The sequence below is a fragment of a genome, unplaced genomic scaffold (genome assembly GCF_019419815.1).
Source record: "Pyrus x bretschneideri cultivar Hongxiangsu unplaced genomic scaffold, Pyrus_bretschneideri_v1 Contig12, whole genome shotgun sequence".
Taxonomy (NCBI): Eukaryota; Viridiplantae; Streptophyta; class Magnoliopsida; order Rosales; family Rosaceae; genus Pyrus; species Pyrus x bretschneideri.
This window is the reverse complement of record NW_025999413.1, coordinates 9176085-9190009: the sequence shown is the minus strand read 5'-3', so window position 1 is coordinate 9190009 and position 13925 is coordinate 9176085. Positions and strand designations below refer to the sequence as shown.

The 13925-nt window shown below is 38.4% G+C and overlaps 1 protein-coding gene across 8 annotated transcripts; it reads left to right on the top strand.

Annotated features, from left to right (window-relative positions):
- Positions 1-5916: 5916 nt before the first annotated feature.
- LOC103941533 (probable LRR receptor-like serine/threonine-protein kinase At1g07650) lies at positions 5917-13131 on the top strand. 8 transcript variants are annotated; one of them, XM_048578452.1, is made up of 25 exons: positions 5917-5998; positions 6071-6270; positions 6668-6848; positions 7477-7548; positions 7636-7704; positions 7790-7861; positions 8135-8206; positions 8307-8378; positions 8575-8646; positions 8731-8802; positions 8885-8956; positions 9042-9113; positions 9220-9291; positions 9371-9436; positions 9523-9588; positions 9681-9719; positions 9857-9912; positions 10039-10424; positions 10511-10706; positions 11053-11202; positions 11358-11476; positions 11562-11772; positions 11875-12115; positions 12276-12426; positions 12611-13131. In XM_048578452.1, exons 2-25 carry the CDS (start codon positions 6147-6149, stop codon positions 12998-13000), a joined length of 3093 nt encoding a protein of 1030 aa, XP_048434409.1. In that variant the 5' UTR covers positions 5917-5998; positions 6071-6146; the 3' UTR covers positions 13001-13131. The 8 variants fall into 8 exon arrangements, with proteins under 8 accessions (XP_048434409.1, XP_048434412.1, XP_048434411.1 ...); XM_048578453.1 differs by having other exon boundaries at positions 5950-6008; XM_048578451.1 differs by having other exon boundaries at positions 5972-6012.
- Positions 13132-13925: the final 794 nt, after the last annotated feature.

Here is a 13925-nt window from a genome sequence, read left to right as displayed (position 1 = left end):
AAATACGTCATTCGGTTGATGCGGGGCGTGCCAACTCGTCGGCCGAGCTCGGCCAAGGAGTACAATTTGTTGATGTTGCTTTGAGCCCGCTGCTGAATTCTTGATCTTGCGATTATGGCCGAGGAAGGAACACGTCTCGACCTTCGGATTCTCGAGCCTGAAGACAAGGCTGCTAATTCTGTGAAGTTCACGAATCGTCGGCGCTGGATTTGGTCATAGTGATTATATTCGTAAGAGTATAAGCACATCGAACTGGCTCCAAATTATATGGACACAAGTACTCAAAAGAGATGTATGCCTTGATGGTAAATGTGGTTCGACCGTCAGAATGCTGAACTTTGAAACTCACTTGTGAGTATCCAATCATAAAACCACTCGGCGTTTAATGTGCCGAATGGGGTAGCTTGTAACACCTTACTTCGCCAAGAAGGCTAATAAGATGACCTCTGCCAATAAGGATTCGAAAACCTTTCTCGATCGAGACTTAGATAGGTAACTAGTCGGCCTCGACGCAGTGCTGTTTATCCAAACTGAAGGTACTCCTTGGTCGGCTAATTTTACGGCAACAGTGTTATTTATCCAAAATGAAGGTGTTCGTCGGTTGCCTTCACAGTGCTATTTATCCAAACTGAAGATGTGTTGGCGGAAAAAGAAAATAAAAAATCTCAAGATGTTTGAGAGGTTTGTGCAAGGCAATTGTGTGTTGAATTGGAGAGAGCTTGAATGATGCACTCTGCTCTCTATTTATAGCAACAAACCTTCCTTACAATCGAGTTGAAACCACACTCAGATTAGGACTTTTTATTCTAATCCGACTCTATCTCGACCAATCCTACTCTTATTAGGACTTTAAACTCACCTCCCTTTTCAGGCCGTATTCATTACCCACCGAGAATCCATATTGCATTAGGACCCCTTATCGTACTAAAACTTCGACCCATCACTCCTTCTTGCATTAGGACTCGACCACCTTCACTAAACGATCCAGGATCGCCAGGCAACCTATAGTATACTTGGAAAGGTCTTGGGCTAAACATAAATTTACGCTTGGCCCAATAATATTATTTTGAGCCCATATATATATATATATATATATAGAAAGATCATAATTTTGGCCTCTTTAAAAATTCGAAATCATGTACCGCTGCACCTTGCATCTTGTGCAGTGCACACTCTCAATTCCCGCTCTGGTACGTTCTAGACTAGTGTTTCTGCAAGTTGCTTCCAATCCCATTCCATGCACTGCTTGATTGATTCGAACGCGTAGAATTTAATATAATATTTATATTTTGACACTGTCGTCACGTGAAGAATATCATAATCAAGTGGCCACTTCTGTCCTGTTCTACTCTGCTCGATTTGGATTAGAAGTTAGAACCGATAATATATATATATATATATATATATATATATATATATATATATCTCTCTGTGTGTGTGTCAATATGTGCTGTGTTCATCGAAGACCTTGACTCAGGAAATGTCATAATTTATACGAAAAGATCGGATTTTTATAATAAAAATTTAAATATAAGCCACATGTTTGTAATAATACGCGAAAAGACAGATCAAGCTATTCTGCTCTCTCCCTCCGAGTTAAGCACATCTTTGCGATACAAAATCTACTGTACTTAAACTAACTCCTAGCGCATATTTATAAATTTTAATAAGTATTGACTCATATTTATAATTTACTCACAAACTATTCTTTATATATTATTTTTTGACCTTTCTGGACAAATCAACGGGAATGTTACCTGAATCAGCCACACTTTCCACTTAGAAAAGGAATAAGAAAAGGAAACAATAATTTATACAATTTTTTTTGCCCCAAGGATTATATGTTGCAAATTAATAAAATTTAAGCTCCTAAATTCATATGCCCTCGATTATAGAACGATTTTTTTTTTTCTAAAAATATGCGATTCAGTATATCAAGTGTCATAATATAAATAAATTTTTCTTTTTAAGTATTCTTTCACTTATATCGTAACCAGTGAGGTAGAATACTGTATTCTTAGTACCCTAAAACAACACTCACGATCCTGCACCTGATTAGAAAATGATATGGAGAAAAAATCCATCTTTTGGAAGCAGACAAATTAAACATGCCAACTGATTTCCAGACTTTATACTTCATTTTCTATTATCGATAGTAATGGTCCCCAGTTCACTCGTGGTGGTGGTGGTGTGGGTAATAAATGCTACAATAACCTCTCAACCAATAACCGTATGCATTCTCATTCTATTACATAAGTTAGATGTAAACTTAACATGATTTTCAATTGTTACAATGGATTTTAGTCCAAACATATCAAACTTTAACATTTATAAATATAAATGAAGAACAGTTACCAAACAATATACAAGAATGATAATGCAGAGACATAAATTAACCACATCCAATAGTAAAATGACCCTTGAATTATATGTTCAATATGACGGTTTTACACTTGGCGTCATAAACTATAACTGTGACATCCCGTCCCGGGATTATTGAACGCACGTGTGAAATTACCTTTTTGCCCTTGGTCGTTTTTTTTTGTCACGTTGTGGGTTGTTTTGGTGTGGGGTGGCATGTGTTGGACCACACACACACTCCCACAGACAGACACTGTCTCTCTCTCTCTCTCCTTCTGTCTTCTCTCTGTCTCTCCCGTGCTCTCTTCCTCCCTTCTCCTTAGAAACAGTACGGACAACACACAAAGGCACCCAAATCTTAGTAGATCGAGGAAACCAAAGACACTATTCAACTCGTAAGGTCGAGGCGAGCTCAACCATACCATTTTCAGGTGAGGAATACTTCGTTTTCACGTCGATTCAACAATGGCCGAATTGAGTACTGTTCATGCAAGTTTTATACATTGTGTTTTTGGACTTTTTAAGCTTGTAGTTGTGTTAGGGAGACCTCAAGGAGCTTGGGAATGCTTCGTTGGGTGAATTTGGACGTCGGGAAAGCTTAGTTTCAAAGTTGGCCGAACTTGGATCGTTGTTGCAGGTGAGATTCTTTGATTTTTAGGCCTTAAAAGTAGTCTAACGTGATTCTACTAGTCCTAAGCTTCATTTTGGTATAAAGAACGTGAAAAATGGTTGAAAAACGAGTGAGAAAACGAAGTTTGAAAAATTTCCAGTTTTCCGGCGACGGCGGCGGAGCCGGCGACGGCGGCGGCGGCTCGCCGGAGAAGACAGGGGAATATTCCGTTGGACTTAACGGAATATTCCTACAGGACTAACGGCGTCAGTCAACGGAATATTCCGTCAGTCAACGGAATATTCCGTCGGTGTGCCGTGCACGTGGCCGCGCGTGGGGGCGCGTGGACCCGTGCCATTCCAGGCGCGTGGGGGCGCGTGCGTGGTCCAAAAATTATTTTAAAAATATGGCTGTGATCGTGAGGTTGTGTAGGTCACGTTGGTATATTCATTTGTCCATTTTGAGCAATGTATGAGAAGTTATTTTGAATGGACGGTTATGTGCTCTAAAGTTAACGTTTTTATAGTTAATTCGCATATAGGTGACACGTATCCCGAGGACGAGCGTGCACATTCGAGGCAGGGGGGCTACGACCCTTCTACATACCAGTGAGTGGGCTTTTGTTTTCCGTATATACCTATATACATTTATATTCCCAGAAATTGATTTAAAAAGGGTTATTTGCCTTATGCCATGTACTTTATTATTTATCGTTTATGCATCGTTGCATGCATCATTTGTGGCATACATATACATATGCATACGTCATATATATTTATGTGTGGGTGCTGTGGAGGCATAGGTAAGTGCCAGGTAAGCGTTAATTAACGATTGCATTAAATAGTGGTTAGAGATGATTAGAGAGCTCATAACCTGCACCCCCGGTGTTAGTGCTCCCGCCCAGAGTAGGGCACAGTCCTTCACGTGTTGTTCACCTCCCGCACCATACGCTCAGCTTGGATCCAAGTTAGGTGCATAGGCCTGTCGTACAGACCACAGTAGGTGGTTCCGACTCGTAGGTGACCCGCGATTATTCGCACAGCCTTCACGTGATCGTAGCACTAGAGCGTATATACATGTTACACCCAGGCCTGTCGTACAGACCCTTTAGGTGGTTCCGACTCGTGGGCAGGTTTAGTTATTGAGATTGACATTTGAGCTCTATATACAGCCGTACAGGTCGCGTTAGGTGACTCCGGTTGCCAGAGGATTGTGTGATTGATACGACTCACACCTGAGCACTTGCATATCATTAGGAGATTTTGTCATAGCATATATTGAGCATGATTGGCATACCCTTGAGCATGTTTGAGCATATCTATACATACGTACATATGTTATTTTCTGGGACGTATACAGGTTTTACGGCGAGGGGTTAGTTTGTGTTTTGCTAAATGGTTTTCAAAGAGCTTTGTTTTTGCCCACTCACGCTTTTGTTTTGCGCCCCTCCAGGTTCTAGTTGCTTAGCCGTTGCGGTGGTTTCCCTTGCGAGCTTTTCGGCGTTCTGACAGACACTCCACATTGTAGGTTCGCCTTCGGGCGTACTACGGTTGTTATTTTATTTGGACTGCTATAGACCTGCTCTGAATTTGTATCGCACTAACTAGCACTTATTCTAGTACTTGAATGCTAGTTTTTAATTATTCGTACTTTTATATTACTACTCTATTAGCTTCCGCACGTGCACATGGCTACGTCGCCTTTGTGTGACGGCCAGCACGCTCCTACCTCGGTCGGGGTGTGTCAATAACTGCTCTAAGATAATTGGGCTTTTATGCCATTAACAGATCATAGGCTCTCTAGAAACCCACCCCCTTCTCCCCCCCCCCCCCCCAATTGTACGAGTCATGGGCTCTCTAGGTCGCACATGACATACACTATGGACTCAGCTACCCATAATTTGTCCTACAATTGGACCATATCCAATCCAATGATGGCAAGACGCCAACTTTCCAGAGTATTCCCTTGGACGTCCGGCGCACCTTGGCTCCAACCAACAGGGACTGTAAGGAATACTAGTTGGCAGAGTTGTTATGACTGACATGCATCAAGGATTGCCTAGTATGCTTTGTAGCCTCTCCTCCCAACTGCCTGCTAGGGTTTCTTCCTTACAAACCAAGTCAATCACAGGAAACGGTAATAACCACTTACTACTCAAAACTCTTTCAAGTTCTCTTTTCACTATACTACTACTTTTCTAACTTAGGCATCAGAGGTCCTTTGGCAGACGCCCTTCCCCTTTTTCAAGATGTTCATCAATTAGGATAACGGTTTTTGCCCTTTTGTAGATTAAATTTCGTCAAATCAACCGTGTATGAAATTCGCATTCACAAATTATATGAATGAATATCTTTCGAAAAGGGGAACCTTGTTTTCTTCTCGAAAGCAAACAAACTAAGTCTAACACTCTAGGTCTAAATGGAATAATTTCATTTTGTTTGGCAAAATGGTTTTAGGCCATGTTTAGTGGCAAAGATGACCATTACATGAGAATATGACGGAATAAACTTCATTCATGACTAATCCATCTAATTCGTTCAACGTGGACAAAATTTGAAATTGAACCTTCATTTCTTCCCTTAACAACATACTTTAAATTCATTAAGTTTTCCAATCTGATATAATTCTAGGCATGCACCAAACATGAGAGAAGCGGGAAAGCATGGCTTGTAAAGTCACTAGTTGCCAATTGAAAAGAAACAGAAGAGTACTGAATAACTTAATTATTAAGTTAATTATGTGTTCCCTTCCTCCCATCCAAATTCCAACATGGTTTCCCATCTCAGCCATACTTTTTTATTTTCACATGCTTAAAAAAGAAAAAGATGAAAAAAAGAAAAATATCTTTCTGGTAATACAAAAGCCCACAATTTCCACACGCAAAGATGTATTTGTATGAAAAGGACAAATGGTCACATATCAAACACTTTAATATTATTGTTGATTAACATAATGCACTTTAATCTAAATTCCCACAAACTCTCTCTCTTACCTCTGTCCAGTCTCCTCTTCCACTCTCCACGTTCCTCTCTCTCTCTCTCTCTCTGCGCCATTTCTTCATTTCTCTGAGCTTCTTCAGGAGCAGCTGCAACTCAGAGTTCTCTCTCTCTCTCTCTCTCATTTCTTCATTTCTCTGAGCTTCTTCAGGAGCTGCAACTCAGAGTTTGAGCCAAATATGGAAAGCCATCGGCTTTCATTCCCAACGTTGCTTCTTGCATGTCTCATCTGTTCCTCTACAGCTTTGTTCTTTGCAACTTTTGGTCAGTCAGCCACCACCGCCAAGCTTCACACTCAAGACGGTAACCTTAAAAACTTCAATTTTGCAGTCCTATTTTATTTTATAAAGGCGATATTCTAAACTACACTAATTTATTGAAAGTGAATTCAAACTCAGGAATAATAACTGACGACCATTTGGATTGAGTTCATTTCAACTAATCTGAGTTGTTCTGCCAAATAAGCAAATTGGCTATCAACTCAGCTTCGCTAAATTGAGTTCTTATAGTATTCAAGTTTTCTTCATTGCATTCATTAATTTAATTGGTTGGTCTTTTGGGGAAGAATTAAATTAGTTATAGAGAGAGATTTGGAAGATTAACTAATTATATTTTTTCTCAAATGATTTTTAATTACGAAAGATTGTAACATTAATGTAAAATGATGTGCTAGATATCTGTTAATTTGCTTTTGCTGCAGTGAATGTGTTGAAAGTGATAGGGAAAAAGTTGGGGAAGAAAGACTGGGATTTTGGAAAAGATCCATGTACAGGAGAAGGGAATTGGACGATCCCGATTGGTAGGGGGAAGAAAGTCTTTGACAGTGCTGTCAAATGTGATTGCACCTTCAACCACAATTCCTCTTGCCGCGTCATCAGAATGTACATCTCTCTCTCTCTCTCTCTCCCTTGACCTGTAAAACGTTGACTGGAGCCCAAGCATTCCGATTTTGACTCATCCTCAATTCAGTTCCTCAAATTATCGAAATTACGGATTAGTAAACATGTCATAAGCCGATCAGTAACTAATTATATGTGAAGCCTTAATGCATGGTCATGAACTGCAACTAGAATAATGTTGTTGGTGGGAGTCACTAGTTTGTTAGTTCTTTAATCTCGTAAGAAAAAAGAAAATTACACTGTTGTGTTAATTCCAATGAGGTAAGTTGCAGCTAATCTTCTGACATGCTGCTACCATGATTTTATTTATCAGTGTCACTTGGCTACATTCTTGCTAAATAGGGTTTCGGGTTTTCGTGTGAATTGGCTAGCTTCCTGCTTATTAGGGTTTAGAGTTTCGGTTTTCCGATGGGTTTTATCATTTATGTTGTGAGATTTTTTTTCAGAAGTCAATGATCATGTGAATGACAGAAAAAAAGTATTGAATGAGGAACTCAGCCTAAAGATTGTGAAATTCTGCATTTTATTTTATGTATTTTTGTGTAGAAATATTTCTTAAGGCATGATATTAGTAGAGAGCTCTTCTGATTCCTCCAGTGAAATATTGCAGATTTCTAAAGGCCCAGAATCTTTCAGGGACCGTGCCACCAGAGTTTTCGAAGCTTCCTTACCTCCAAGAATTGTAAGCAAAATATTTGCTTTGCATTTATTCTGCACTAAACCTTGTTGGTGTGTCTTCACTGATCTTGCAATCCTACTTCTTTTACAGGGACTTGAGTCGAAATGTCCTCAAGGGTACTATACCTTCCCAATGGGCTACCATGCGCTTGCACACGCTGTAAACACCTGATCTCTGATCAATTACTAGTTATCTAATCAAATTGCAATCGGTCAAGTGCCTAACTTTTCTATTGGATATGCAGGTCTTTTATGGGAAACAGATTGTCAGGACCGTTTCCAAAGGTTCTTACCAATATCACCACCCTCAGAAACTTGTATGTTGAATTATTTTCTTAATTCACATATTGATGAGTATGGAGTTTTGATCTCGAATGTATTTATGAGAATGTAAAATGGAAAATTTATTGTGTTTATATCAACAGAAAATTGGAAATATGTATTTATAACGTATAATTGTATCTGGCTTTTCTGGCTGGTGAATCCAGAGAAAATCCGTTCCTGATAGTAGTCGAACTCAGTTAGACTTTGATGGCTCTGTACATTGTCTTAAAGACCAATGGTTCTGTATGATTTTATACTATTTGCAGGAGCATTGAAGGAAACCAATTCTCAGGACCCATTCCGCGGGAAATTGGAAAGTTGATCAAACTAGAAAAGCTGTAATTTCTAATACCTTCTTCATGCGAAGCCAATTATTTTGTCCAAGATTTTGCATTTTAATTCTCAACTAGCATCGACATTATCACTATTTTCCTTCAGCATTCTGTCTTCAAATGCCTTCACCGGAGAATTGCCATCAACACTGGTAAAGCTGAAGAACTTGTCTGATATGTAAGCAAGCTTTCCTTTCTTCGGTTCTTCCTAATCTGTGGGTTTTCCAACCAATCTAAATAACCACCAACTTCGTAATTGCATAATATAATGAACCTACTGATGACCTTGTGTAACAAATTTTACTTTTATATTGTGCATATCAATAGTCTGTGTTGTAATATCTTTTGAAATTTGGTGTCCTTGATACTTGTAGGAGGATAAGTGACAATAATTTCTCTGGAAAGATACCTGACTTCATTGGAAATTGGACGCGGGTTTCAAAACTGTAAGCTTTGCGCTTGTAGTTTTTTTGCTGCAATCACAGTATAATCTTTTACTGATTTTAAAATTTTCTACTCTTATGTTACAGGCTTATCGAGGGTAGCTCTCTTGAGGGGCCTATACCTTCTACCATATCCGCCTTAACAAGTTTAACTCATCTGTATGTAATTCTATATCATCCTATCTTTTTCTCCTGTCAAACGAGAATGTGAAGCTATAGTTGTACCTTGATTATTTTTCAGGAGGATAACCGACTTAAAAGGAAACAGGTCTCCTTTCCCACCATTGAGTAATTTGGAATCCTTGAAAATATTGTGAGTTGGAATCTTAACCAGTTTTTTAATCTCCTTTTATTACTTGCTAATTAAGCTCATAGGTAGTCAAATGTTTTTAATGCAGGATACTGAGGAATTGCTTGATACATGGGAAAATCCCAGATTACATTGGGGATATGGAAAACTTGAAAAACTTGTAAGTATTTCAACGAACGGCTTTGTTCAGTTTTTCACTTTCCATGACTTGTATGAGTTTCGGTGAGAAACTAATCTGCATTTTTCTGAATATTTCCTCAATGCAGAGACCTCAGCTACAATGAGTTGACGGGTGAAATACCTCCATCTTTTGTCGGACTGGAAAAAATTGACATTATGTAAGCGGATTTCTAGATAACATTTTCATCTTCAGATAATTCACAATAAGAGACTATTGTTTAATTTGTTCTGCTTTAGGTATTTGACAGGAAACCAGCTCACTGGAACCATACCGGGATGGATCCCGTCAAGTAACAAAATTGTGTATGTAATACAAAACTACAGCAATAATCTTATATGGCTCCGATGATTAATTTTTGGTTTTGATCAGTTGAAATTTCGGTATACAGGGATATTTCTTACAACAACTTCACTTGGGAAGGTTCAAGTCCTAATGAATGCTCTAGGGGAAGTGTGTGAGTCTGATATACACCATACAACTTCTCTTTAATTTCTTAACTAGTTACTTTGTAGACTGATGAAACAATGTTTTTGTTCTTCATTCCAGCAACTTAGTGGAGAGCTACTCCTCGTCAGCCGATAAATTGTAAGATTCCTCGTCTGTTTGATATGAATTTGAACTACAAGAGAAATTTGTCACTTCCTCAGGGTTATGATTAAGGCTGCAGCCTTCTTATCACGTTTAGCTTCATGATATAAGCTCACATTTCTTCTCCATCGCAGACAAATACAACCGTGCATGAAAAGAAATTTTCCTTGTCATGCTCCGAAAGATCAGCGTAAGACTCTCAATTGGCCTCAAAATTGATCTGGGGCTTGATGATTTGTTGATTAGTTAATCTAATTGTAAGTCAATTTGAATTCATGTCTTAATTTTTTTTTTGCCTTTTCCTGATGGAAAACAGGTAAACATTCACTGTATATTAACTGTGGCGGAAAGGAAGTAATAATCGGTGGCAAGAAGTATGAAGCTGATAGAGAACCAAAGGGTGCATCAATGTATTACATGGGTCAGAACTGGGCTTTCAGCAGCACAGGAAACTTCATGGACAACGATGCTGATTCAGATACCTACATTGACACCAATACATCTGCACTTTCAAAAAATGTCTCTGCGCTTGATTCAGAACTGTACACAACAGCGCGGGCATCTCCCATCTCGCTCACATACTATGGTCTCTGTCTCTTAAAAGGAAACTACACCGTGCGTCTCCACTTTGCTGAAATTGTTTTTACTAATGACAGAACATTTTACAGCCTTGGCAAGCGTGTATTTGATGTCTACATCCAGGTATATAATCCGCACCATATAAACAATGAAAAGCCATGTTAACTATTACTAGTAAGTACTTATTCTGCAGTATATTTTGCATGCAGGATAAGCTGGTCCTGAAAGATTTCGATATAGCAAGTGAAGCTGGGGATGCTGGCAAGCCGATTGTTAAAGCGTTCACTTCAGTTGTTTCGAGTCATACATTAAAGATCCATTTTTACTGGGCTGGAAAAGGGACAACGGGCATCCCAGACAGAGGATTTTATGGTCCTCTCATATCGGCTATATCAGTAGATGCTAGTAAGTTGTTTAAAATGCACTCCAACCTCCTTGCAATTGTCCTAATTAAATGGCCTAAGCATTAGAAACTTACTCACTTCAACCGCGGGGTTACGTCTGGTTCTGACCAACTAGTATTGAGAAATCCGCACGATCTGTTAAACTGGAGACTAACTATATTTAAGTATGCTCAAGGGAACTTAAGCAGTTTTTAATTAACTAACTGATAAAGCCTTTATTGATTGCATTTCAATCACATTGTTAAAATGTGAAGTTGTATCTGTTGTGGTTTAAGTTTTTCTATAACAAAATCAGGATTAAATTTCTAACAGGATACGTGACATAAATCAATATAAATTTGTTGCAGATTTTAAAGTTCCTTCGGTTGATGGCCACAAGAATCATCTCGTTAAAGTAGTTGGGGGAGTGGCCGGAGCACTAGTACTTCTTCTGCTACTGGTCTTAGGCATCATGAGGAGAAAGGGCTGGTTGGGAGGAAAGATCGCTGCAGATAAAGGTGTGGTTTCTAATTTATTGTCTCTCTATATTCTCCAGAACTACATAGTTTTCTTTTTTCAACTTATGAATGAATGCTGGTGTACGGTTTTACTGTTGGATCTATTTTGGAAAATTAGAAGTAACAATTTTCAATATCTTCTCTTGACCAAGCAGAATTCAAAGATTTAGATCTTCAAACAGGATTATATACTTTAAGACAGATAAAGGCTGCAACAAAAAACTTTGATGCAGCAAACAAACTCGGGGAGGGCGGCTTTGGTGTGGTCTACAAGGTAACTTTTGGTTTCTTTGTATTCGTCTCTCTTTTTCCTGGTTTATTCTAACTGTTCCATGACTGGGAATCTGCTTTCTGAATAGGGTGAATTATCAGACGGCACAGTAATTGCAGTGAAGCAACTGTCCTCAAAATCAAAGCAAGGAAACCGTGAATTTGTGAATGAAATCGGCATGATTTCTGCCCTGCAACATCCAAACCTTGTGAAGCTTTATGGCTGCTGTGTTGAAGGGAACCAGATGCTGTTAATTTACGAGTACATGGAAAATAACTGTGTGTCACGTGCTCTTTTCGGTGAGAACAGGAACTTAAAATGTTAAGGATTCACATATTTAAACAGAAGGCAGTTTGGACTTTTAGTATGAAAGAGATTGACTATAATTCTGATCAATACAGGAAGTGACCCGACTTGCAAACTGGAACTCGACTGGCCTACAAGGAAGAAGATTTGCATTGGTATTGCTAGAGGCTTGGCCTATCTCCACGAAGAATCAAGACTAAGAATCGTGCATCGTGATATCAAGACAAGCAATGTGTTGCTTGATAAGGACTTCAATGCTAAAATTTCAGATTTTGGCTTGGCAAAGCTTAATGAAGACGACAAAACCCACATCAGCACACGGGTTGCTGGAACTATGTAAGTTTTCTGCAGAATAAACAATCTACACAGCCACCTTTTTTTCTCTTACTAAATTAAGTTGGAACGTGAACTTATATGTTATTGTGCAATTTCTCGTTACAAGATTGATTGAAACTGTACTTTTTTCGGTAATTTGTTTTGGCCTTCAACTCTGCAGTGGCTATATGGCTCCCGAGTATGCAATGCGTGGTTACTTGACTGACAAGGCAGATGTTTATAGCTTTGGAGTTGTTGCACTTGAAATCGTTAGTGGAAAGAGCAACACAAACTACAGGCCAAAGGAGGAATTCGTCTACCTTCTTGACTGGGTAACTAAATTAAAAACTTCAAAAACACTCGTTTCCTTTACTTCTCTTCGATATCTGCAAGCATCACGCACAATCCCATACCTTTCAAACTTAGGGCTTGTAATCTGTGTTTATCTCTTCAATTTTCGCCGGTTTCACCATGCGATTACGCTTCCTCCATCTTAAATTTTTGCTTTTTCTTCAGGCCTATGTGCTGCAAGAGAGAGGGAGTCTTTTGGAGTTGGTTGATCCAGCCTTGGGTTCAGAGTACTCATCAGAAGAGACCATGCTGATGCTGAATGTTGCTCTCTTGTGCACCAATGCATCTCCCACCCTTAGGCCCACAATGACCCAAGTAGTAAGCATGCTCGAAGGACGAACAGCGGTTCAAGACCTGCTTTCGGATCCCGGGTTTTCAGCCATCAATTCCAAGTTCAGGGCCATCAGAAATCACTTCTGGCAACATCCAAGTTGTACTCAGAGCATGTCAACCAACGGTCCAAAAACTGATACTTCCGGTTCGTACATTGAAACAGAAGAGAGTCCTGATCTCTTGAGAGTTGAATCATTGACTTCAGTTAAATCTGATGAGTAAAACTGTATCAGAATGTAAAGGATTAGTAGTTAAAAGTGTCTAATTATAATTAAATATAAGATGTAAAATATGTATTGACAGTCCAAATATAAGGCTGCATATTCCATATTTTCTGGTGATTTTACTTCTAACTTTGAAGTTCTTACTACTCCGTTACACATGGATGTATTCACTACATGCGTGCCGGAAACCAGTTATTTTTTTTTTTTTTAAATATGGCGTAACATGTTATGTTGTCAACTTGTTAACGTAAATTGCAAATACAAATAAACATTCGTCAATCCCTGTGGAAGTACCTATTTAAATTGTTAGCTGTCTAAACATGATAATGTGTTGCACCAAGAAAATATCATGATTTATCAAATCCATCATCACTTGGTTAACATCTTTCATTATAAGCAAAGCAATCATGGTCATAACTCATAAGGAATTATTTTGTTTATTTTCGGAGAAACTTATTTACCCTTGGACTTGGAGAGTAACTATCGTAGTTCCTTAAGTAAATAATTCAATGTCACGTGATAAAATAAAAATACCTAACAATAAGTTATTAAGTTAAGGTACTAATACAGTAACGTTCCAAATATACACCTAGAGGTCCCCCTTAACAATAAGTTATTTTGTTTATAATTCAATGTCTCTACTTTCTAGAGGTCCCCCTTAAATAATTTTTACACCTTATCCACATTCTGGTTTAACTTCTCACTTTTCCTTATGCAATTGTACTCAACTAGCACTCGAAACTATAATTTTAATTATATTAGAATCCCGTTATTATTTTTTCCTTTATTAGAGTAACTAAAATTTTAGTTTGTCAACTAAAAAAGTAATTAAATTTTTTATTTTATGTGCTAGTGGAATATATGTGACATGAATAGAATTGAAAATATTAAAATAAAAAGCTAAGTGAGAAGGTTGTTGGCAA